This window comes from Selaginella moellendorffii, unplaced genomic scaffold, assembly GCF_000143415.4.
Source record: "Selaginella moellendorffii unplaced genomic scaffold, v1.0 SELMOscaffold_45, whole genome shotgun sequence".
NCBI classification, from domain to species: Eukaryota; Viridiplantae; Streptophyta; class Lycopodiopsida; order Selaginellales; family Selaginellaceae; genus Selaginella; species Selaginella moellendorffii.
This window is the reverse complement of record NW_003314306.1, coordinates 1199723-1223687: the sequence shown is the minus strand read 5'-3', so window position 1 is coordinate 1223687 and position 23965 is coordinate 1199723. Positions and strand designations below refer to the sequence as shown.

Sequence of the window (23965 nt, the reverse complement as noted above, 5' to 3'; positions counted from 1 at the left end):
TGTTCTTAGAGGATGAGTGAGCGTTCTCCTCGTAGAAGGATAGTTTTAAGGGGCAAAATAGCTTATAAGTGTTGAAACAACATTTGCAAACATGGTCCTTGTGAATAGAACATGAATACATGAAGTTGTATTCTAATGAAATAGCAGCTCAAAAGAAGCCATAAGCTTGGACATTACAGATTATCAAATTAACAAGTCCAAAAGTTAAATGACTCTATAGAGTTAAAGAATGATCCTAAAGGATTAGTGGGAACACATATGGATTAAGGTGTGTTGTACCTTATGAAAGATTGAGAGGATCATGAAATCGAAATATAAGAGTAGTGAGTATTTCATTAATGGCAGAACATGCTATACTAAAGTCATGGAAAAGTGTTTACGAAAGAAAGCAACTTTGAAAAGTTGTTGTGTGTGAACACTATATTATAGTGCTAATTGATAGTTAGTATAAGAAAAAACTATGATGGTCCTAGCAAAAACTTAGATACAAGTGGTAAGTGTTGTGAGGGTAGGCTCATAGAGTTGATGGTGTGGAGACACTAAATGTTCCAAAGCGTGATGCTTCAAGGTCAAGTTAGTTAGTTCATGAGAACCCCTTGCCAAAAAAATCCCAATGGAAATGAGATTGGCATATCCTAAGTTAGAAGGTATATGATTTGAGTGCAGTGACCTAAATAATAATAGAGGTGTGGAAGAACTAACAATGAGTTGTAACTATAAAGTAACTAAACAAAAGATGTGACATAATTGATTGGATGGGTAAAAGTTAACTTCCCAAGACTTTTTATTTGAATAAGAAGGTTAAATATATCCCTTGAGAGATAAATTGCTTATATTGCGATATAGTGAATCAATGTTGTAAATCAAAAATAGCTCATGTAAAATAAAGGATGATCAAGTATCGAAGCAACATTTGCAAATATAGTCCTTGTGAATAGAATATGAATACATGAAATTGTATTCCAACGAGATGGCTACTCAAAAGGAGTTATAAAGCTTGGACATTATGAGTTCTCAGATTAACAAGTCCAAAAACTAGATGACTCTATAGAGTTAAAGAATGATCCTAAGGGATTATTTGAAATACATATAGACTAAGGTGTGTTGTACCTTATGAAAGATTGGGAGGATCATAAGATCCAAATATGAAAACAATGGGTATCTCATTAATAGCAGAATATGCCATACTAAAGTCGTGGAAAGGTGTTTATGAAAGAAAACAACTTTGACAAGTTGTTATATGTGAATACTATATTGTAGTGTGAATTGATAGTTGCATAAGAAATGATTACGATGGTCTTAGCAAAAACTTAGACATAAGTGGTAAGTGTCATGAGGGTATACTTATAGAGTCAATGGTGTGAAGACACCAAATGTTCTAAGGTGTGATACCTTGAGGTCAAATTAGTTAGTTCATGAAAACCCCTTGCCAAAGGAATCCCAATAGAAATGGGATTGACATAGCTTAATTTAAAAGGTATATAATTCGAGTGCAATGACCCAAATAATGATGGAGGTGTGAAAGAACCAATAATGAGTTATAAAACGTAACAAATATAAGGTAATTAAACAAAAGGTATGACATAATTGATTAGATAAGTGAAAGTTAACTTCCCAAGACTTTTTATTTGGATAAGGGGGTTAGATATATCCCTCAAGAGATAAATTGCTTATGTTGCGATATAATAAATTAATGTTGTAAAAGAAAATGCTCATTGCCAAAGAAGGCCATCATTAAGATATATAAATACTTTAAAACACCAGAAAGTGGTGTTTGGTATTATGAGGGCATTTAATAAAGCCTAAGGGATTAAATCCCTAACGAATAATCGATAGGAGGTGCTATTCAACATCCAAAGTTGCAAAGATGGGAGAAATCCATCTATCCGAATTAGACAAAGTCAAAAGGAATTTTGGCAATACTAGTGATAGGTATACAAAAGTGCATAAGTAGCAATAATAATTCCAATGTATAGGATTGCAAGATGAATATATCCATATTGAAAAACCACTCTCTAGGCTATCGAGTAGGTTCATCCCTAAAAATATTTGCTGAGGTATGGTAGAAAATGCAAAGCTATCTTTCTAGCCTAGAAAAGAATAACAGAAGAAAATGTGTAGGGCCGAAAGCAAGTAATAAAAGGATACAATCAAACTATAGGAATCAAAGGGCATACCAAGATTAATTATGTAAGTTGAGAGTGAAAAATCAAATGGGTGCTCAAAGGTGTTATTATTGGCAATTGTGGTGCCATGGTGAGTTTAAAGTATGAAATTATAGAAAACTTCTAAAAAAGGAAGCTTTAGGAAACTACATGATAAAATCATATTCCGAAAGACAATTCTAGGTAAGTTAGTACCTAAAAAGCCAAGTGTAAATAGTTTATAGGAATATACAAAATTACAGTGGTGCAGCAGAAGTATGGTCTTGAAGCTTGTTATAAAGCAAAGCTATCAAAGTTAGGGAAATGGTTCTTAAGTGTTTTAAAAAATGGCTTTAAACGAAATTTGATGTTTAAAAACTTTCAAAATCATGTTATGTTGATTGGGTGACTTGCTAAATGGGATTAACAAGGAGGAGGAACAAAGAACCTAATTGAAAGTGATGACTTCAAAAAGGTGGCTCATGGGGCCAAGCATGAAGGAGTCTATGCATGATCACATGCTGGTCAACTAGTTTATCAAATGATAGGACTTGGAAGTTTGGAGGAACTAGGTTCCTAAACTTTGATTCGTACCGTGCATTGGATATAAATTGATGTATCAACGTAGGGAATCATGCTAGGCATTCTAGATGATGCCGTCCGTAGATGCATATGTGGAGGTTGGGTTTAAGTCCTAACTTTTTAATACTTGGGTTCAAGTACCAATTCACTAGGCCATAATAATGTTTTAGAATATGAGGACATTTATTTTTCAGTGGTCATAGACTCTTAGTAAGGAGGTTAGCTTGGGCACACTACCAAGCGAGAGATGCCCTAAAATCATAATACATGGTTATATTGTTTAGTGTGAAATCTTGGCATATCTAATATGAACACTTTGGTGTAAGTGGCACCAAGGATATAGTGAATGAAATGGGGATACCTAAACTCAATTGCTATAGACCCTTGACTAAAAGGATTAGCTTATGCACACTGCCAAGTGTGGGGGATGCCCTGGGGTTGTAGTCAACAACTTAGAGGTTTGAAAACCCATTAAATTGTTTATGTAAAACCATTAAGTGATTCTATAGCTGATAGTTAAGGACAAGCTCCTTGGTGGGTTAAGGAACGGTATTCCTAGTTTAAAGTAGTGATTTGAATAAATAATATAGTGTGATTTAGTCAAGGTGACCAAGTGGGAAGGACACTTAAAGGAAATAAACTATAAAATACAATAGTATTATGAGTTTAAGAAAAGTAATTTCTAAGGAAGGACCCAAAGAAGGGTCGTAAAATTGAGTTGAGGATAAAGCCCATAATAGAAAATGTTAAAGGGACTTACTAGGGATGAACACTCTTAGACTTGCCAAGTAGAGCCTTTGCTATGGAACTAAAAAATACCTCAAGGATGGAGGTAGTGATCTTTAGTTATGTTTCCAACTTTAGTAGTAAAAGATTATAGATATAACTAAATGGTGGTAATTTCCTCTTTATAAGATCAATAGAATAATTATAAAGTTGATATGATGGTAAAATGTGAATGAGCCTTTTGTTGAAAATATCCTTGAAATCAACCTACATAAGGGAAAAGTAGATTTGATCATGATAGATGAAGTTGACATTAGATGAATGGTAATTGCAAAAAAAAAACTAGGATTATAATGGCCAAAACTCATGTAAAGAAATGTGAGAAATTAATATTAGAGAAGCATAAGAAGAAGATTTGGAGAAGGGGAGAATTGTCTAATTCAACATTGTCATTCAATATTGGGAAAACCCGTTAATATATGGCTCTAATTTCTATTGGAATTATGCCTTGCTTAAACTAAAATCTAACTAGAATCGGCCTAAATTCCACCCTAAACAATTGTCAAGCCATAATACCTTGTTGTATTATAGGCAAGAAATGATCTATTGGATGCTTGATTATGGCATCAAATTCCATTGCACAATTCTCTCTATGGCACTGAAAAATCTTATTTTCTCATATGCTAGTTACTCCAAGATTGAGGCCATTGGATAAGGCATAAAGGTTTGATGATGATACTTCAATTATCATTCTTCCAATTGATTATTATAATAAATATTAATATCAATGGATGTTAGATCTAAATGAGAGAGTATGAAATCTTTGATATCGTCATGAAATCCAAGGTAAAAATGTTTTTCAAAGGCTATATCATCAAATTCGGTGTAAACTCTTGAATTTGAACTTCTTATAAAATCACCCAACTCAATACTATTTAAACCCAAAGATGTTTAATTTAAAGTATCTTAAAACCTTTAATCAATTTATTCATAGCCTTTTCCCACTATATTTGAACCCTAATGGATTATTTATTGAGTTGTTCTTTTTTATTGCTTACACTCAAACCATCAAACTTTACTAGCATATATAAATAAAAAAGTCATTGTTGGTGCTAAATAATTTGCTAAAGCTATATGTAAAGTACTATATTGGATTACTTCAACACTTAATATAACTTCCGCAGAATATCAAGATTTGAGTAGAGTTGAAGAAGAGGATTCGAAAAAGCTAGTGATATTAGAGTGTTTTAACTGTTAGGAGCTCATTGTAACTCTATTTTTATAGGAGTTTTGGAAACTAATGTGGTTAGACCCCAAGCTAATCCAAATATGTAATTTAGGTCTGGATTCATATTAATCCCATGAGTAGAGGTTTAGGGTTCAATTTTTGCCATGGTTATATTTCTTAATAAATATAAAGATGACAAATACTTGACAAGTGTGTAATTTACTTTATATGTTATGGCTTTAAAAGCACTTGATCTTAATCCAGCTCCATTGGAAAAGATAGAAAAAAAGTGGTTAAATAAAAACTTTATATAATAATAAGCACAAATAATAAATATTTTATTCCTTTATAAATTTAAATTTTATTTACACATAAAGTTACCTTAGCTCTCTTGGGAGAAGTAGAAAAGATTTATGCACTACCAATTTTGTACTGAATTCCCATCAGCAGTCAGCATGAAAGTTTGTTTTATATGTAACCTTTATATGTACATCTCATTGAGCTTCTTAAGTCCTATTTGATAAGTTCTATCAATTATCTGGAGCATAGGACATTGCCTCTCATGATGTGGCATGTGGCAGAGGCCTTTGCTCTAAAAATACTGCATTGTGGAGGCCCTGCCATGTGTGAGTGTTGTGCTTATTTCTATCTCACTGTGGTGTTGTTGTATAAAAGAAAGAGAAAAGGATAATACCTGTTGCATCTTCGATCTTCATCCTTTCTTTGGACGTAAGCAAGCCAGTGATTGTCGTGTTCCAGGTACCAAGCTCAGCTGCTTCATCCTGTGACCTGTCACTGCTCGTAAGTCATCCACATTGCTAGACTTTCTATAAAAGTTTACCAGAGCTGTCATCGTATTCTCTGCCGCGAGAAACTATGGGTTGTCAGAATAGTTAGAAAGCTCACACTTTGCAGCTTGCTTGCTATATATGGCATATGTCATGATCATTGCGTTCCAGAGAACTACTGGTCGAGATATACAATCAGATTGGAAGTGTTTGCGAGGTAGCTGAGACAATTTGAAAGGGCTTTTTCTCAGTGATGCATTTCCCACACCATTCTTCCCAGAATCGCTGGGAATTCCATTGCGTAGAAGATTTTCACGCACCCGAGTAGATGAAAAAAATAAAAAATAAATAATCATGCAAGAGGAAGATGATGCATACTCACTATTGGCTAATTGGTTCTTTGATATCCGAAAGCTTTGACTTGAGCTTGCATCACCCTACAAAACAAAAAGTTAATGTTAATAGTAAAAAGGTTGAAAATTATATAATCTCCACAATAAAAGGAAAATATTCTAAGAACATTCTCAAGCACTTAACTTTATAAAATGCACTTGTGAACAGCTGCTCTGACTTCTCAGTCATTATCATGTTCCTCGAAGGCACTGCGTATGTAAATCTTGACCGGCCTTTAGGCAACACTTGGTTCATAAATAGGTAGGCTGCAAGAGGAATAATCATCTTGGTTTCACAATGTCGAAGTTCGCGGTTTTGTTTGCGCTGGTTGCTGCTCTGGTAGTAATTTGCTTTGTGGAAGTCGCTAGTGCTCAGGACCGGAGATGCACAAGTAGTTCACAGTGCCCATCTAGCATGCCCTTCTGCTGCAATCCCGGGATCTGCTACAGCACTCCTCCATTTGTTGGCCCTTGCTACTGATCAGTAGCATGTACAAGCACAAATGGTCGAATGAATAAACTGTTCTTTATCTGAAGCTATGCATAGTTGTTTCAGAACTCACAATTTCATGCTTTCTATCTAATGGTCGAATGAATAAACTGTTCTTTATCTGAAGCTATGCATAGTTGTTTCAGAACTCACAATTTCATGCTTTCTATCTAGTGGTGATTATCGACGGTTTGGCCCAGTTAATCTCACATACAAACAAATTAGCTATTAACTAGTGACATACAACAAGGCATTACCACAGGCATCATGAAATTCTCATGGAGCCGAGTTGTTATATGAGATTATTGTGGAAGAAATTGTACAAATACACTGGAAGAATTAATTGAATGTCTTAGGGTGGTGTGGTTCCTTCTGGACATGCTCTGGGTGTGATAACTCATGCCGTGGATCCTCCATCTCGTGTGGAGGAGGAACCTGGCCTCCTGGCAAGGACCCTTTCAGCTTTACAGTAAGACATTTCGTTCCAGAAGGAAGTTTGATGTTTTGTTGGAACAGAAACCCGACTGAGTCTTGTTGCGGAATATAGAGGTCCATTGCCGGGTCCGTTGCTTGTGGACGATATTTCCTACTAGATCCATTTCACGGAAGGCCTCAATGTAAATAGGTCAGCTGATTAAGGAAATGCTCCAACTTGCTGTTGATGGATCAGAAAAACATTTGTTTGTTCATTCCGCAACATTGTCATGCTGTTCATGAAATTCACGGATAGCAAGCCCCGATAAACGGAGGAGTCTGATAGCAAATGCCCGGATTGCAACAAGTTGGCTTGTCATGCGCTTGAGCGAGCAGTTCCCAGCAAGAAGATCTCCATCGGAGCTGCGGCAAGCAGCACCAGCACTTTTCTTATGTATATAACCGGAGCCAAGTGTCGGCCCAAATGACAAGTGGCCGATAGGAAAAGAACGCCAGGTTCAATCCCTGTCAAGTGAACCAAAAAGTCAAACCATTGATATCCTGTTGAGGCAGCCATTATCTGCTCAAGATTTTTTCCTCAAGGTGACGATAACTTCCGAACTCATGACACCTATTTCATAATGTCACTCCCATCTAAAAGTACGCATGCCAATATCCAAATGACCAGCTCCGGCTAGGAAGACGAAAACAACGGATCCCTTCCATGACGAGACCTGAAACATCCAAGTGATGCATGGACATACTGTCTTGTTGCACAGTATGTCTTCAATTTGAGAAGAACGTCTGATTGACTGATCTGACAGAAGAGCAATACAATATGAGCTTCCTGATTCCATCCAACAAGACCAGCTACCTGCCCTCCTTCCCGTCCACGATGGAAACTAGGAAAGGAACAGGGACATTTTGTCAGTAATTGTGTGACATAACAAAGCGAGAGCAGAGCTTGAGACTTGAAGCAAAGAACAAAGACAAAATAGAAAGAACCGCAAGAATTTCAAGAGAAAGCAAACACAAATTCAATACGCAAGGAGAGGAAGAGAAAAGAAAAACGTAACACTTACTTGATCCAAAGAATGGTTGTTTGGTGCGAGATCCCAGCCTCTAAAGCTCAGCGCATACTTCGAGTCTTCATGCTCGAGGATATCCCACCACCCAAGGTTCGCGGCGTGCAAAAGAAGGAAGCGGAGCTCTTTTTGGCCGTGGCCGCGGCGGCGGCGGCGGTGGCGCTAGTGTTCTTGAGCGCACTGAGCGCAAACAAGGAAGCCAGAGGGTCCCCGGCATCGCTCGTCGGCTTCTTCTTCCTCATCTCCACCACTCCGCTCTCCTTGCACACGAGCTCGGTGATTCCTTGTCGCCACTGTTTTCGCACCACTGCCGGCTAAAGGATGGATTTGGACTTCCATGACTTAAAAACGGGGTGCTGCCGGAAAAAAAAAACCTATAGAAACTTTTTTAGATTTGCCCCTGATCAAGAAGAAAAAGTAGAAGACCAGAAGCTCGCCTCAGCTAAAGTCTATGATCGTAGCAAGACGTTCTCTAAGTTTCCTCTTTTTCTGTTTCTCCGAAGAAGTTAGTCGCCTCCTGTCATGGCCCGGGACTCCCATGAATTTGTGACTCTTCGTTCTGAGCAGCCGCAGGATCACAAGCGTAAGAACTTCCGCCAAGCCCAATCACAAGGCTCACCTGAACTTAAACGATATGAACGTCTTCGTTGGCTTGTGCTTCTCGAGTAGCTCCGCCGTCTTATTCGTGAAACCGAGCTTCTCATAAATCTTCCCGATCTTGATTATTGTCGCTGGATCCGGCCTCGTTCCTGAAAGCTCCAGCTCTTTAAACATCTACGACCACAAAACAAACACCATCACCACCACGATCGCAAAACGTTTCGTCTACCTACCTTGATAGCTTTGTCTGGCAATGCTCGCCGATCATACGTCGTGATCATTCGAGCATACATAACTCTAGGGACGCTCTCTTGTTTCGTCACCACAAAAGTATGCCAGATGTGCTCAACCTCGTCCACCCTGCCATCAATGTCCAAAGCCCGGAGGAGACATCCATAAGTGTTCATTGTAAAGCCATGGCCTTTGCTAAACATCCACTTGATCACCTGTGACGTTTTTCCAGTCAGATAGAACAGAGAACTCACAGAACTTACGTGAATAACTCTGCGCCATTGTTTCAACCGGAAGAGCCTGTGAGTGGCCATCTCGATTGTATGCAGAGGAAATCTTAGCTCCCAGGCAATCCATGTATCGCAAGCGGCCCAAATCTCCCCTTTGACATCGGGAAGTGGCAAAACCTGTGCACGAAGTTTTGAAAGATCCAGAAGAAATAAAGAGAGAAGAACTTACTGCATCCACCAAGTCCCGTGCTCTTTGCATCTTAGTTCTTCTCGGGAGCACATCATAAGGCGCTTTAGTTCTTTCATTCGGAACTTCATTCTGCCTGCTCTGGAACAAATCGTAGTTCAATCAATCAGATCTAACTCCACACGCCCCGAAAGCATCGAAACTTACTTCCAACTTGCCACATTCTCCAGCGCCAGAACCTTGTTCGTCGTAGGCCTGAGCCGGAGCTTCTTGTGCCTCACAAAGATCAAGCTGTGCGTCGCGTCTTGACGCCGGGCAAGAAAATCGCGTAAGCACCTCTGCTCTCAACGCCGAATAGAGCGCAGCTGGAGAGGCCCCCCGATCGACAGCCAAATATCCCAGCTCGCGCAGCAGCGGCATTCCGCCATAGCCACTGTCTCATGAAAGAACCCTAAATCTAGCACAAAGGGCCGAATATCCCTCTCGTTTGTTTTAAAATTTAGCGCCAACTTTGCCGTTCGTTCAGAAATTCCGAGAACAAATTAGCGCCAGCTTTGGAATCTAGGAAGAGCAATCTCAAAGAACACTGGGGCGATTAATTCAGCATTGTCTATTTCTTTGCAAGTAATTACAATATTTATCCAAGAGAGGATGCAATTGAGCCAGAAAAAAACGAAGTGTTGGGCGACGATTAAGAAACAAGCATGAATGGCAAGAAAAGATCAATAGAAGACCATAGCTCCACCCTAGTTTCCAACTGGATCTGGCCCCTCCGGAACGCTATGGAACACGGTTCCAAAGTTGTGGAGTGGATTCGGACCCGCTGGAACCAAGTGAAGATCGATCTCGTCGTGGACGGGGCTGGGACCGGACGGAGGCGATGGCGCTTGGAGACGACGAACGGGCCTTCTATGAACTGGGCTGGGACCGGCCGGAGGAGATGGCGTTGTGCGGGGCTTGGAGACGACGAACTGGCCCTCTCCATTGTGGACTCGGCTCGGACCGGCCGGAGGAGATGGCGTTATGCGGGGCTTGGAGACGACGAACTGGCCCCCTCCATTGTGGACTGGGCTCGGACCGGCCGGAGGAGATGGCGTTGTGCGGGGCTTGGAGACGACGAACTGACCCTCTCCATTGTGGACTCGGCTCGGACCGGCCGGAGGAGATGGCGTCCGGGGCTTTGAGACCTCAAACCGCGATCCACCGTTACCACCAGGGCTGGGACCGGATGGCGGAGAGATGAATTCCATTGCCACCTCGTCCACATCCTTCGAGTTCCCGCCCGGATTAGGCCCCGTTGGTGGCGAGAGCAAAACGAGACGCTGGATCATCCTGGAGGAGTCGACCACCACTGCGGCCATGAGAGCAGCGACGAGCAACATTTTGTTGGTCAAGGACGCGATCAAGGCCATTGCGATTGTAGTAAACTCTTCCACGAACGCTGGTCTCTACAACAAAAACGAGCTTAGATTTAAAGGTGGTGCGAGCTGGCAGGCAAGCTTTTTTGACTTGGGAGATGGTCGCGTATTTGCCCACTAGTGGTGAATCTCGATGAGCCGCTCCATTTAGAATTCCGCCCAAAGCGCTCGTGATCTCTGCCATCCCCTTTACCTTGGATTTGTTTAGCAGTCAGGGGTTCCTCGGCGTGATCCTAAACGTATTCACCCGCATTTTGACTTGGGAGATGGTCGCGCATTTGCCCACTCGTGGTGAATCTCGATCAGCCGCTCCATTTAGAATTCCGCCCAAAGCGTTCGTGATCTCTGTGAATCAATCCATCCCCTTTACCTTGGATTTGTTTAGCAGTCAGGGATTCCTCGGCGTGATCCTAAACGTATTCACCCGCATTTTGACTTGGGAGATGGTCGCGTATTTGCCCACTCATGGTGAATCTCGATCAGCCGCTCCATTTAGAATTCCGCCCAAAGCGTTCGTGATCTCTGTGAATCAATCCATCCCTTTTACCTTGTTTACTTTTCTATGATATAATCAAGAGATAGTGCTCCGACACCGAACAAGAAGAAGAGCACGCAGGCTTACAAGCTCGGCATGACGTACTGCTCAGGAGGTGCATAATCTGGGTCCATGATTGTTTCGTTCGGAACCTGTACTTGAGATTTTCATTTGAAAAGCATGATTTGCGAAAAATTCATCACTTACGTAATTGTAACCGACCGTAGATTGACACATGCGCCAAGGTCGACAAGCTTAAAAGTATCCATATCACCAGCGAGAATTAGATTTAATGGCTTTACATCACAGTGCACAACGCCTGGGGATAAAGTAAGAACAAGATCTAAAAGACATTCGGCGGCAAACATGCTTACTGGTTCTATGGATTTGTTGTAGGTTATATAACAAGTGAGTCATTATAATTCGGAGAATTAGAGCATTTTGTCGTTGGTTTATAGAGCCATAACGCTTGTTTGTGGCCTAAAACAACCCTGTTACCAACATCTAATATTAGCCAAGGCGTACAACCTTACACTGTCTCCGAGAAGTTGCTTTGAGAGATTCTCTGGAAATGTCTTTTGTTTCATGTAGTGATTCAAAGTATGGTAACCTTGAAACTTCCACACTAGCCACAGCCCCTGGACAGAAAATGCGATGCAGCAATCTTAGACGCGGGTCTCAGTCGCCACTCTGTATGTCGTACCTCTGTTAACTTTCCTTTGACTTGATCCTGCTTAACTCGCACCGTTCCCAGAAAATCAGCGACAGCCTCTGGCGCGTTTCTCTTCCCCAACATTGCCCTTATATACACGGCGTTACCCTTCCCCGTAAGGATGGCGGACCATTGTCATGGTGTTCATGAAATTCACGGATAGCAAGCCCCGATAAACGGAGGAGTCTGATAGCAAATGCCCGGATTGCAACAAGTTGGCTTGTCATGCGCTTGAGCGAGCAGCTCCCAGCTCCCAGCAAGAAGATCTCCATCGGAGCTGCGGCAAGCAGCACCAGCACTTTTCCTATGTGTATAACTGGTTACAGAGCCAAGTGTCGGCCCAAATGACAAGTCGATAGGAAATGAACGTCTGTTTCCGGAGCAGGTTCAATCCCTGTCAGGTGAACCAAAAAGTCAAACCATTGATATCCTGTTGAGGCAGCCATTATCTGCTCAAGATTTTTTCCTCAAGGTGACGATAACTTCCGAACTCATGACACCTATTTCATAGTGTCACTCCCATCGAAAAGTACACATGCCTATCCAAATGACCAGCTCCGGCTAGGAAGACGGAAACAACGGATATCCCTTCCATGACAAGACCTGAAACTTCGAAGTGATGCATGGACATACTGTCTTGTTGCACATCAATTTGAGAAGAACGTCTGATTGACTGATCTGACAGAAGAGCAACACAATATGAGATTCCTGATTCCATCCAACAAGACCAGCTACCTGTCCTCCTTCCCGTCCACGATGGAAACTAGGAAAGGAACAGGGACATTTTGTCAGTAATTGTGTGACATAACAAAGCGAGAGCAGAGATTGAGACTTGAAGCAAAGAACAAAGACAAAATAGAAAGAACCGCAAGAATTTCAAGAGAAAGCAAACACAAATTCAATACACAAGGAGAGGAAGAGAAAAGAAAAACGTAACACTTACTTGATCCAAAGAATGGTTGTTCGGTGCAAGAGCCCAGCCTCTCAAGCTCAGCGCATACTTCGAGTCTTCATGCTCGAGGATATCCCACCACCCAAGGTTCGCGGCGTGCAAAAGAAGGAAGCGGAGCTCTTTTTGGCGGTGGCGGCGGCGGCGGCGGTGGAGCTAGTGTTCTTGAGCGCACTGAGCGCAAACAAGGAAGCCAGAGGGTCCCCGGCATCGCTCGTCGGCAGCTTCTTCTTCCTCATCTCCACCACTCCGCTCTCCTTGCACACGAGCTCGGTGTTAGGGCAGAACCGCTCCAGGAAGTCGCAAATCGGCATGTCCAGCATCTCCTCCGACAAGCTCGCCTGCTGGAGCTGGAGCTGCGCCAGGAACTCGGCGATCTGCGCGTCGCGGATGGCTCGAATCGCCGTCGCCCTCGCTTGCACTGTCGAGACCAAGATTGAGAGATTTCCCCCCGAATGCAGCCTCTCACCTTGCAAATCTATCGCCCGGCACAGCTCCGCCACGCGATCATCCTCCGCCGCCGCCGCGTCCTCCTCCTCCTCCCCCGCCCTCGCATTGCTGCTCTTGACGGCCAGCGCCCTCCTCTTCCTCGCCATGAGCCCTAAAATCCCAGGATGCGAGCGAATATCCGAGGTAGCTTTAAATCTCCCTCCAACGGCTACATGGGTCTCGCGATTCGAGCCCTGACCTAAAGATCCGGGGAATATATCAGTGCCAGTCCTTGTCACAAGTCAAACATTGATGAACACGGTGACAAGCTTCTGTTTGACTTTGAAAGTGTTCCTTTTTACCGACCAAGAAGTTCGATTACATTTTTGTTTGGCCGAAAGCAAGAGGACAATGCTTACGGCCTCCCAGTCTTGTATAGTAGTGTAAAATCGATCGATCACCTGTGCCTATGCTTCCAAACAATGCCTCGGTCAAATTCGCACTACTTTTTTTTTCTTGTTTTACTGATTGATTAACTGGTGACGATTGGGTGAGCAGCGACGATTAGAGTAATAATTCATCTTTTTGAGTATGTTTTTTTTTAAATTGGGGACAAAAGAGAAGCTCCAATTTTCACTGTATGGCTTTCATGCAAATCATCAGCTGCGAATCATCCATCCAAGGTGGCGGTGGTTCGCATGCCTCGTTTTTTCTGGGGGTTTTTTGTTCTTGCTGTGCGAAGGGACATGAATGGGGGTATGAAAAATTCGCCAACCTCCAATGGGAATAAGCCCCTCTTGGTGTGAGCTCCTTATAGTGCACGCTCCACTCAATCATGTACGCAATCATGGAAAGCACGCACACACACGCCCACCACCTTTGCTTTACAGAAGAAGAACACTTCAAACGAAATCTCCCTTCTCCCCAAGCAAAAAGCAACAATCTCGTTGCGCAATCTCCAACAGTGGATTGGAAATGAGAGCCAATCTTGGGAAAATTGTCTATCGATTCATCCTTAAAGGTACATTGTTGGTACCACGTGAGAGAGAACGAGAGTGTAAAGTTAAATAAGAAGAAGATCGAGAAAACACCGACAAAAACGAGCTTAAATTTAAAGGTGGTGCGAGCTGGCAGGCAAGCTTCCCCATTCATTGTCAACTTCCCCTTTGGATTTGTTTAGCAGTCAGGGATTCCTCGGCGTGATCCTAAAAGTAATCACCCGCATTTTGACTTGGGAGATGGTCGCGTATTTGCCCACTCGTGGTGAATCTTGATCATGATCTCAGCCGCTCCATTTAGAATTCGGCCCAAAGCGTTCGTGATCTCTGTGAATCAATCCATCCCCTTTGCCTTGTTTACTTTTCTATGATATAATCAAGAGATAGTGCTCGCCCTCTTTAACGCTGGTCTCTACTTTGAGCTCTTACAGAAACTTTGAAAAACCTTAAATTCCTCCGTGTTGACCAAATTGCTTATATCTCCGCCTACATGTCCTCTTGCGGCCAAAAAAAAAAAAAATTTTTTGTGGGGCTTGTGAACCAGCAGCAGCTCAAGGAGCAGTAGATTCGAGAGAGGGAGGGATAAAAAGAAGGTAGTAGCAAGAGAGAGCTCATGTCTAAAACCTGCACATTTAGTGCAGTGTCAGGAGAAATCAGAAAGGTGGGTGAATAACAAGCAGGATCAGGAGACACCAAAGGGGCTCACAAGAAATTTTTTTCCCACATTTGTCCACACACACACACACACCCACACACACACACCCCTATATATATATATGAGTTGAATGGCTGTCCCAATCTTCCTTTCTTTGAAATCTTCTTCTCCTTCGGGTCTACTGCTCGCAGTGGTACTCGTATTGGCGCTGGAATCTCACGCGGTATCGCTAGATGCGCGAAGATTTCTCCGCTCTTCCTCTTCTTCTTCAATTAGGATCCTGTTTGGCACAGTCTACTGCGATAGTTGCCTGGAAGCGAGGCTCACGCGCAACAGCATAGTCTTCTCAGGTAAAGATAAAGCAAGAAAGAGAGAGAGAGTTGTGGTCTCACTGTTAAATCCATGGTACTTGTCAAACAGAGGCCGAGATCCAAATCGAATGCGTCGGCAACCGCGGGAATCCAGATCACTCCACCGTCGTGAGCACCAACGAGACGGGGCAATTCCAGGCCCAAATCCCACCACAGTTCGACGCTTGCTCCGTCCAGTTCTTGAGCAAAGCTCTCGACTCTTGCGCCACTCCGGCGGCAGCATTTGCTACGTCCGCGTCACTCGATCAGCCGCGTGATCTCGTGTTCCGGCCAAGCCAAGCGCTGGCCTTCTGTTCCACTCCCGCCAGGCGCGAGGCGCTAACGTTGGGGCCGCCAGAAGCTCCGAAGAAGAGCACGCAGGGTTACAAGCTCGACCCCCCGGAACCCCCTCGGCCCCGGAAATTCGTCGTCACTACAAAGGCGTACCACCTCGGCCCCCCGAATCCTCCGCAACCGAGGACTGCCAACCACAACTAGCTTCTTTTCTCTCTTGTATACACATACTCAAAAGTGAAGTTTGATGAGTTCTTCGCGGTGTCTTGGGAGTCCATGGATGGAAATCCTGGGGATTGACATGAGTTTTTTTTTTGGGCTGTAAACAAACACCGCTACGTGGTCCTCTCTTGTTCCTTGTCTACTTTCCGACTTTGAAGGAGTTTGGTCAAACATGCAGCATTTAAGAGATCTCACCTCTCTGCCTTACCGTGTCCGTCTCGATCGCCAGAAACAAACCAACAACCGCGAGAAAACAAAGCGCAAAAGTCATCGCAAACAAGCGAGGGCTTTGGCGGGAGCTCAGACCCTTAGATGTTCTTTTGTCGTGATCATGGCCACGATAAATCAAACACGAAAAACTTGGTCATCACAGCACACCCTCTTTTCGTGTCAATGTGTCCTGCTCCGAAATCACAGCGCATCCAGTTCACAATGAAGGAGGAAGCGCGTTTGATGCAGGACAGAGACATTTGGCTTCAAGGGAACGAGCCGAAAAGCACAGAGTTAAGCCTTACGACTAACTTAGAGAAGCCGCCCACCCAAGAACAACACGGAAAACCCGAAAAAATACCGAGGAAGATCAAAGCGTCAGATAGGAGCGAAAGACATAGTGCTTATAGTCAGCGCCCATTGTGGGACTCATCTGAACTATGTAATCATCACGCGCTAGAACACGCTACCATCGCTACGGCCTCTCTCAAATACTCGACCTTCGCGGCGCCCCCAAGCCCTAGCCCGAAAACCCTAGAAAGTTCTAGGGCTGACGTGGCCAACAAAGATCATTTAGGGCTGACGTGACAGAATTAGAATGACGTGTACAACTGACGTGGCGCTCACAATCTTTTTAACGGCCCCGGCGGCCAGACGCTGCCAGTCTCGCTTTGTCGAGGTTGTCTTTGAGGCCCAGCTTGGCGATCACCACCTTGTAGCCGTCCATGTTTGTTCTTCGCAGGTATAGGAGATGCTTCTTCCTCTTCTCGACCATCGCGCGGAGCCCCCGTTGCGATGAAAAGTCCTGCGATTTGGTAACTCCTTGTAAGAGATCGAGATCGACATCCTGGGAGCTTGGTGGCGTACCTTTTTGTTGTCTTTGAGATGAGCTGCGACGTATTTGATCCGCTGGGTGAGGAGCGCAACTACAAAGGATGTTTTTCCCCGGGAAAAGTGAGAAACAATTGCTGGGATGGGAAGGAAAACGTACCTTGAACTTGTGACGATCCAACATCGGCTTCATGGAGCTTAAAGGCGTCGACAATTTCCTTCACTTCTATTTTGCCGGGAGACGAGCCAAAAAACTGCCAAAAGCAAGAGAAAAAGAATCAGAGAAGAAAATGACGAGGAATGTCACACCTTCTTTGTGATCCGCTCCTTCTTGACCTTCCCTACAGCGATCAATCAATCCAGAAGTTAAAACCAACAATTCGATCTAGCAACGAAAAAGGAAACGAAAAGAAGCAATGCAAGTTCTTACCAGCCTTGGGTTGCTTGTCCTCCGTATCCAAGCTCTTGAATGTCCCAAACTTCATGCTCTTGCTGCTATCATCCGGCTTCTTCTTCTCGTCCATCACCTTGAAAAGATCCGACAGCGCGCTGCTCGTCGACGCCTGCTGCTGCTCCTTGTCAGCCGGCTTAAACTTGAGCAGATCATCGAATTCCGCCAGGAAATCTCTACCTGAGAATCCATCGCCCTTCGGCCCGGAGCTTCCAGCCGCGGCGGTAATCAATCTCCTCCTACTCTGTGCCGGCAATCTCTGGATGATACGTGGCCTGCATTGCGTGCGCAGTACTTCGCAGCGCCGCCGATCAAACCCTACCGTGTGGCTGCTACACACCGTCGCAGTTTGCATCCTTCCCCCACTTCGTGCTACATTAGGGTTCTAGCCTTGTGACGGGGATCACGACACGTGGCAGATAGCAACGCAGGAGGTCCAGCGCTCGATTCCCTCCCAGGAAAGCACAAGCAAACACACTCCCGCCAATTCGTTTCAAACGCACTCCGCCACGTCATCGATCCGAGCCGCGATGCCGTTGGATCTGTGCTTTCAATCGAGCGCCTGGGCATCGCGCGCGTGAGGTATATAAGCTCTCCCCGGATTCTAGGTTTCCACAGTTCTAAGTTTTTATCTTCGAGCAGCGCCTCCTCCCAAGTAAGTCTCCAGTTCTTCTCTAGATCTAGAAGATCGATCATGTCTGGGAGAGGCAAGGGAGGCAAGGGTTTGGGCAAGGGCGGCGCCAAGCGCCACCGCAAGCATCTCCGCGACAACATCCAGGGCATCACCAAGCCGGCGATTCGGCGCCTGGCTCGCCGTGGCGGCGTGAAGCGAATCAGCGGGCTGATCTACGAGGAGACCCGGGGCGTGCTCAAGATCTTCCTGGAGAATGTCATTAGGGATGCGGTCACCTACACGGAGCACGCCCGGCGCAAGACGGTCACGGCCATGGACGTCGTCTACGCACTCAAGAGGCAAGGTAGGACCTTGTACGGCTTTGGCGGCTAGGGCGAATTCCACGCAAGCAATCTTGGGAGTGAGCCCCAGGCTTGTAAATTCTCTTTTGCATTTCTGTACGGACACTACTATAGTTCCAAAAATCCTTTGTTTTGTCTCGAGATTTTAGGGTTCATGGAATGGAATCTTTTTCAATGTAGACAATCTAAGCTTAGATCCAAAGATTTATGTTGGATAAGAATGGAAGCTTAAAGAAGTCCGTCAATAATTGGGTGGAGACTGACCACTGGATCACCACTGACCGGTCACCACCGACCACTATAACCAATTGTTCTTGCTCTTTCCACGAAAGGATCTCTTATCTTGAGACGCTCGCATTGGCTACTGGGATTTCTTCCGTCGCCAATGATTCCAGCGAGATTGACTGTTGCTCTTGTTCTCTCGCTGCGCCGCCCACTCGGAGCTGCAAGTGGAGGGAGGCCGTCGTCGCCACGCACGAATTTTTTTCGAAGCAGCCAAGCGAAGGACACCCCAGATGTTGAAAGCCCCCTTTTTGCCGGGAAAATGAAGAGTAGAACAGGAAAAAAACGAAAACCAGTACCGGAAGAGAAAAGGTCACGCAACGAATGTGGCGATCGGTGGAGTTAGAGAGAAAATTGACAATCGATCGAACCGAAAGAAAGAATGGGAGAGGAGGAGCCGGGCAATCAATCAATCGCTCGCGTCAGACCTTGAGGAGGCGATCGTGATACCTGTCCGAGTAGAGCGCGATCCTGTTAGCGGGCAGATTGGATCCCAGCAGCGCCTCCACTTTCTTCGAGATTGGCCGGTGATCGCCGGGCGGCGGCGCTCGATCCACCGAAATCTCTGGAGCTGCGCTCGGTGCCGGCGCCGGCTCGCCTCCCTGATCCGAAATTTCCTGATTGACGCTCCCCCGAGCCTTGCGAGACCTCCGAAACTCGCGATTGTCGCCCTTGGGCTCCACGACCGAGTCGGAGAAGCGGACCTTCTTCTTGGGCTTTGCGGCGGGCGCCAGATCCTCGAAATTCTGCTGCTTGAGCCGGTGGAACCTGTTGGCCGCGATGTAGATCACGCTCCCAGACACCATAATCACCGCAACAATCCCTGGTGTCAGCTTCGCCATCGCCAACAAACGAGAGGAGACGAGACGATCCCCAAGAAGCGTCAATCTTTGACAGCACGGGGGAAGGAAGGCGAACGGTCAAATCAACCCGGATCCATCGTCGTCGAAGGGGGTCAGATCTGGCAGCCAGGGGATCTTGGCCACTTGCGATCGATTCCGCCGCCGCATCATCCTGTATACGCAAAGAAAAGCCCTTTCGTCCTTTGTGTCCCTGCTTGTATATCCGCGTGAGGATATTCCGTCATCTACTTATTTTTAGACAATGACCTTTTAGGGTTCTTCGGAAACATCACTTTTAGGGTTCTTCGTAAACATCACTTTTAGGGTTCTTTAACTTTATAAATGTTTAGGGCTCTTGGGGAAAATGTCTAGAGAACGCCGAAGAAGGGATTGGTGATCGCCGATGAGAGCTCCTTGTCTGCGGCTCTCAGCACCCCAATGTCGACACTCTGGGCCGCCAGGTTCAAAAACTCGCCGCTCGGGTCCAGCTCGAAGCCGCACAGCTCCAGAAACTTGACGCCGCCGAGATCCCCGACGCGCTCCTGGAACGTGGGATTGGTCACCCGGATCTTGCGAAACTTCTCCTCCTGCGGGGCGCGTCCAATGTTCCCCACGTAAGTCTGGAGCGTCTGGAACGCCTTCTTCACCTTCGCGTCCTGATCCTTGTGAGATTGCTTGATGGATCTCAGGCAGCTCCGGAGCTCTTCGGCCTTGGACGCTGCCTTTGGCTGCTGGACTGGCTTGGTTTCGTCTGCTGGACGAGCTGCCGCTGGAGCTGCGAGTGGCGCTGCTGCTTGATCAGCCGGCTTGGGTTCTTCCGGCGGCAAGCCCAGCTTCCGCCGCCTCTCCGCTCGATCCTCCTCGATCTTTTGCCGGATCTTCTCCCTCGCGCGCTTCTCCTCCTCCTTCTCCGCCTTCCTGTACATGAGGATCCGCTTCCTCTCGCTGTCCTCCTCCTTGCGCTTGGCCTCGAGGAGCTCCTTCCCGACGCGGATCCTCTCCTTCTCTCGCTCCCTCTCCAGCCTCTTCTCCTCCTCCTCTTTCTTCTTCCGTGCTCGCTCCACCAATTCTTGCGCCTTAGCCTTGGCCTCCTCGGGAGTGAGAGCCGGCTTTAGCGAGCTCGCCGGAACCAAGAGCTCCTCATCAATATCCGGATCGTTCTCGTGCTCCACGATCCAATTCACAGCGCCTTCCAAGTTCTCGGCCTTGCTGTAGAACAAGCTCCGGACGGATCGAGCGCGCGGGAATCCCATCGCTTCCAGCTCCTCGAGGAGCTGCTGGTTCACCTCCGGAGCTTGCATCTCCTCTTTCGGATCCACGTCCATCATCTCGGGCTTGCTGCCGCTCTCCAGGACCACGGGCTTGGCCGCCTCGGCCGTCTTGTCCGCGAAATCGACATGGCCAGTGCGCTTGGTGTGGAGATCCACCTCCGTCTGCGATCGGCAGGGCTTGCCGCAGGCTGTGCATACCAGATTGAGGACCGCTTGCGTTGATTCCACGAAATTCGCGTGGCCTGAGATCTCCGCGTGCTCCTGCGCCTCTTCCACGGTCCGAAGAGCCGCGCCGCAATCTCCACACTGAAGAGAAAGTCCTGCCATAGCTCTTCCTTCTCAAACCCTAACCCTAAAACCAAGCCCTTATATATCAAACCCTTATCAAATCAAAATGGTCGTCGCTAAGATCAAACAATAAAGGATGACTCACACGTATTTTTTCCAGCTGTTATATTTGGCGACACGTTGGTGCCACGGTTGGGCCCCACAACGGCCCCGGCAATCCGCCACGTGTTCGCTGCGTCACGGACACGTCAGCGCCCGCCCTGACACGTGGCGTGCGGTAAGTAACCCCGGTGAAAAAGCTCCCTGTGGCTGGCTTTGTTTCGTGTTGCGGTTGAGCGGCTTCTTTGCGTTCCTCGCAGCGTCTGGGCGGGGTCGATCGCCAATCGCATCGCCCGTGGGGTAGGCCTTTTGTGGGAATTCCCGATTTTCTTGCGGGATTGTTTCCTTTTTTTCTCGTTGCTGGATTTCTTTCCTAGAGCGGGGAGAGAGAGGAGGGAGAGCTATGCACCCCAAATGCGGTACTTGCCAAAGAGATAGGGCTCCGGGGAAGAAGGGAAAGGGATTGGATGGCAGAGGTTCCAATCCACAGTGGAGGCAGGGATTCTCCGTGAAGTGAATCGAGGAAAAAATCCAAAATTAAGAACTAGTGAGAGGGGGTTACTTGCGAGATGATCCTTGTGACAAAGCGCCATGGCAAATCTTTCAAGGAGTCTCTCAAGTCACTCGAGGCGGACATCCAACACGCCAACACATTGTAAGTGTGATCAGTGGAAACTCTGCTCGTTCTATAGCATATTGGTGTTCTTGTGTTCTTGAGGGCTTTTCTTCGCGATTCTTACTTTGTGATGAATTCTTTCGCAGGGCATCCGAGTTTCCAAGAGGATACGATGGCGCTTGCCTCCAGATGAGGCTCTCTTACAGCCCCGCGGCGCATTTCTTCCTCTTTCTCGTTCGCTGGACGGATTGTAGCCTCGCCGGAGCTTTGGGCCTGATAAGAATTCTCATCTACAAGGTCAGTTTAGTTTTCGCTCTCTAGATCGTCGTAAACTTCGAATCTCTCCCCTCTTTTGTTTTCTGTGGGAAGTTTTTGTCGTTAGAATCCGGCAAATTGTTTCAGGTCAGCAAGCATTCTGTGCTGGAGATCTTCTTTTTCTTCTTGATTTTATCCTGTCTTTAATAGTTTGGCGCGTTTGATCCACACTGACTGGCTGGTTTCTCGTAAATGATCCGCAGGTTTATGTGGATGGCACAACCACCATGTCCACGCACGAACGAAAAGCTAGCCTACGGGAGTTCTACGGTAAGCTTGTAGACGAAGTGAAGAGCCCGTTAAGTGATTTTGGAAAGATTTGTGCTTGTTCCAGCGTATATTTATCCTTCTTTGCAGCAGTTGCAAGGTGGGATCACGGAAGTGGAGGCGATCAAGCAGCGCGCCGCGTGCCTGGAGAAGTTTAAGCGGAAAGGCGACGAGGAACGGGGGCGGATGAGCGATTTGGACGTGGAGCGGGAGCAAGAGTGTGGGATTTGCCTCGAGGCCAACAGCAAAATCGCGCTGCCGGGATGCAATCACGCAATGTGTATACGATGCTACAGAGAATGGTACGTTTCCAAGAGTTTGGTCTTTAGAGATGTTCTACTTTGTTCGTTCTCTTTGTTTTTTTTTTTTTTTTTTTTGGTTCCAGGCATTCGAGAGCTCAATCGTGTCCGTTTTGCCGTGACAGCTTGAAGCGAGTGAATTCGCGGGACTTGTGGGTTTTCACCGATGTTTCCGACTCGCAGGACATGGTGGAACTGTCGCGGGAGAATTTGCAGCGGCTGTTCATGTACATTGACAAGCTGCCACTGCTCATCACCGACAGCTTATTCACGATCTACGACTCCCACATCAAGTGAAAACCCCGAATCCCAAGAGCAAAAGATCATACATCAAAGTGAAACTCCAAAACCAAGAACAAAAGATGATAGGTCCGATCGATCGATCCAGGCATTCTTCAATTCATAGGCACACAATTCAAGTTCCATGCGCTGTAAATTAATATATGAAAAGTTATACGGTGTTTTCTCACCAGGAACTAGAACTCTCGCTGGATCCATGGCCATAGCTCCTGGGACAAAACACGATCGTGTACTCGGCCCCGGACGGGCATGCGAAGCCCGAGTCGAGCGAATCAAACGCGTAGCTATAGGCGTCCGGGCAAGAGCGCTTGAAGCATCGCGAGTACGGACTGGGGCGGCACTTCCGTGCGCTGCCGTACTCGCCCGTACAGTAGTACCTGTCCTCCTTGAACGCCAGGCAGGGGCTCTTGCAGGCGATCACGCCCGCGTCGCCGCCGCTCCTCCGGATCGCGAGCTCGGGCGGGCAGCGCGCGAGGAGATCGGCGGCACTGGCGCTGCACCCTGCGGATTTGCAGCTGCCCGACGAGGGGATGACTCTGACCGGGAGATTGTAGCCGTCGACGAGTGAGACGTCGTAGTGGTCGAGCAGCGCGTGGGGATCGCGCAGCGGGGTGAATTCCACTAGCGTTGCGGGAGGAAGGCCCGGCGAGGAGCACCCGAGCTCGCCATTGCAGTCCCCTGTCTCGCAGTCGATCATCGTGTTCATCGTGTGGTTGTTAGCCGTGTTGCTTGAATTGATCGCAGCGATGGAGGAGGAGCAGTCCGTTCGACCCCAGAATCGGCCAGACCAGCCCCAGGGGGCGAGGAGATGAATGGACTCGTAAGGTTGGATCTTGGCGCCCCCGGGGGCGATTTGGGCAACGCCGGCATTGGGGATCCAGGCCGGCCACACGGGGAATTGGCACGCGTTGTAGAGATTGATCTTCGTCTGGTGTGCCACGGATCCTGCGATGGCATGGAATTGATCAGTAATAGGTATAGAAATCCTAGAGACTTGCCCGAAAGAACTGTGAGCGCCACAAACAATGATACTAGCTGATCCATATCCGATCGAGGATATGGTAGCGAGGATATGGAGGCGCGAGGAATTTGTATCCAAGCGCTAGTGCGTTGTTGGAGTAGCTTTTCCGCCAAGATCAAATTTTTAAATAGCGAATATGCTGTGAGACTGGAAGGGGAATATGCTTGGAAACCATCTGGGGCGTTCTAGAATCTCCCAAAAGGATTTGCAAATAAAGTCCGCGTGGTAGCTTTAGGGTT

General features: G+C 46.4%; 10 protein-coding genes and 1 non-coding gene across 14 annotated transcripts in view; 3 read left to right on the top strand and 8 right to left on the bottom strand.

The window, feature by feature from the left end:
• The window catches only part of LOC9655931 (pentatricopeptide repeat-containing protein At4g21190), a 98339-nt gene extending 88796 nt beyond the window's left edge, over positions 1-9543 (bottom strand). The window contains exons 1-6 of one of the 2 annotated variants that reach the window (XM_024685750.1): positions 9305-9543; positions 9140-9238; positions 8944-9087; positions 8683-8895; positions 8469-8623; positions 8268-8408 (exon numbers count right to left, since the gene is read on the bottom strand). In XM_024685750.1, the coding sequence (XP_024541518.1) occupies positions 8288-8408; positions 8469-8623; positions 8683-8895; positions 8944-9087; positions 9140-9238; positions 9305-9517 (945 nt within the window). In that variant the 5' untranslated portion in view covers positions 9518-9543 and the 3' untranslated portion in view covers positions 8268-8287. Of the gene's footprint in view, positions 1-7823; positions 8409-8468; positions 8624-8682; positions 8896-8943; positions 9088-9139; positions 9239-9304 lie in introns of those variants that run through there. The other variant, XM_002980575.2, reaches the window with a different exon arrangement.
• Positions 9544-9843: 300 nt separating this feature from the next.
• LOC9656602 (proline-rich protein HaeIII subfamily 1) lies at positions 9844-10509 on the bottom strand. Its single transcript, XM_024685753.1, has one exon. It carries the CDS (start codon positions 10507-10509, stop codon positions 9844-9846), a length of 666 nt encoding a protein of 221 aa, XP_024541521.1.
• A 1516-nt stretch (positions 10510-12025) lies between these two features.
• On the bottom strand, positions 12026-13311 carry LOC112350099. Of its 2 annotated transcripts, none has more exons than XM_024685756.1 (3): positions 13181-13311; positions 12706-13132; positions 12026-12440 (listed from the first exon to the last, which is right to left on the bottom strand). In XM_024685756.1, exons 1-2 carry the CDS (start codon positions 13305-13307, stop codon positions 12753-12755), a joined length of 507 nt encoding a protein of 168 aa, XP_024541524.1. In that variant the 5' UTR covers positions 13308-13311; the 3' UTR covers positions 12026-12440; positions 12706-12752. The 2 variants fall into 2 exon arrangements, with proteins under 2 accessions (XP_024541524.1, XP_024541523.1); XM_024685755.1 differs by having other exon boundaries at positions 12177-12525.
• Positions 13312-14717: 1406 nt separating this feature from the next.
• On the top strand, positions 14718-15703 carry LOC9655930. Its single transcript, XM_002980709.2, has 2 exons — positions 14718-15143; positions 15214-15703. Exons 1-2 carry the CDS (start codon positions 14924-14926, stop codon positions 15639-15641), a joined length of 648 nt encoding a protein of 215 aa, XP_002980755.1. The 5' UTR covers positions 14718-14923; the 3' UTR covers positions 15642-15703.
• Positions 15704-16227: 524 nt separating this feature from the next.
• Positions 16228-17561, bottom strand: LOC9656601. The gene is made up of 5 exons (XM_002980573.2): positions 17131-17561; positions 17010-17041; positions 16861-16954; positions 16737-16795; positions 16228-16674 (listed from the first exon to the last, which is right to left on the bottom strand). The coding sequence occupies exons 1-5, from the start codon at positions 17504-17506 to the stop codon at positions 16504-16506; spliced, it is 732 nt and encodes a 243-aa protein (XP_002980619.2). The 5' UTR covers positions 17507-17561; the 3' UTR covers positions 16228-16503.
• On the bottom strand, positions 16240-16331 carry LOC112350108. The gene has a single exon (XR_002993655.1). It is a non-coding gene; the product is annotated as a small nucleolar RNA snR60/Z15/Z230/Z193/J17 (small nucleolar RNA).
• Positions 17562-17765: 204 nt separating the features above from the next.
• LOC9655929 (histone H4) lies at positions 17766-18267 on the top strand. Its single transcript, XM_002980708.2, has one exon. The coding sequence runs from the start codon at positions 17846-17848 to the stop codon at positions 18155-18157; it is 312 nt and encodes a 103-aa protein (XP_002980754.1). The 5' UTR covers positions 17766-17845; the 3' UTR covers positions 18158-18267.
• Positions 18268-18317: 50 nt separating this feature from the next.
• On the bottom strand, positions 18318-19467 carry LOC9655928. The gene has a single exon (XM_002980572.2). It carries the CDS (start codon positions 19248-19250, stop codon positions 18831-18833), a length of 420 nt encoding a protein of 139 aa, XP_002980618.1. The 5' UTR covers positions 19251-19467; the 3' UTR covers positions 18318-18830.
• A 101-nt stretch (positions 19468-19568) lies between these two features.
• LOC9656600 (UBX domain-containing protein 1) lies at positions 19569-20950 on the bottom strand. The gene has a single exon (XM_002980571.2). It carries the CDS (start codon positions 20846-20848, stop codon positions 19619-19621), a length of 1230 nt encoding a protein of 409 aa, XP_002980617.1. The 5' UTR covers positions 20849-20950; the 3' UTR covers positions 19569-19618.
• Positions 20951-21148: 198 nt separating this feature from the next.
• Positions 21149-22871, top strand: LOC9655927 (E3 ubiquitin-protein ligase AIRP2). 2 transcript variants are annotated; one of them, XM_024685481.1, is made up of 5 exons: positions 21149-21563; positions 21671-21821; positions 22043-22109; positions 22174-22408; positions 22531-22871. In XM_024685481.1, exons 1-5 carry the CDS (start codon positions 21478-21480, stop codon positions 22700-22702), a joined length of 711 nt encoding a protein of 236 aa, XP_024541249.1. In that variant the 5' UTR covers positions 21149-21477; the 3' UTR covers positions 22703-22871. The 2 variants fall into 2 exon arrangements, with proteins under 2 accessions (XP_024541249.1, XP_002980753.1); XM_002980707.2 differs by having other exon boundaries at positions 22492-22871.
• Positions 22811-23749, bottom strand: LOC9655926 (thaumatin-like protein 1b). Its single transcript, XM_002980570.2, has 2 exons — positions 23704-23749; positions 22811-23650 (listed from the first exon to the last, which is right to left on the bottom strand). The coding sequence occupies exons 1-2, from the start codon at positions 23747-23749 to the stop codon at positions 22872-22874; spliced, it is 825 nt and encodes a 274-aa protein (XP_002980616.2). The 3' UTR covers positions 22811-22871.
• Between the last annotated feature and the right edge of the window lie 216 nt (positions 23750-23965).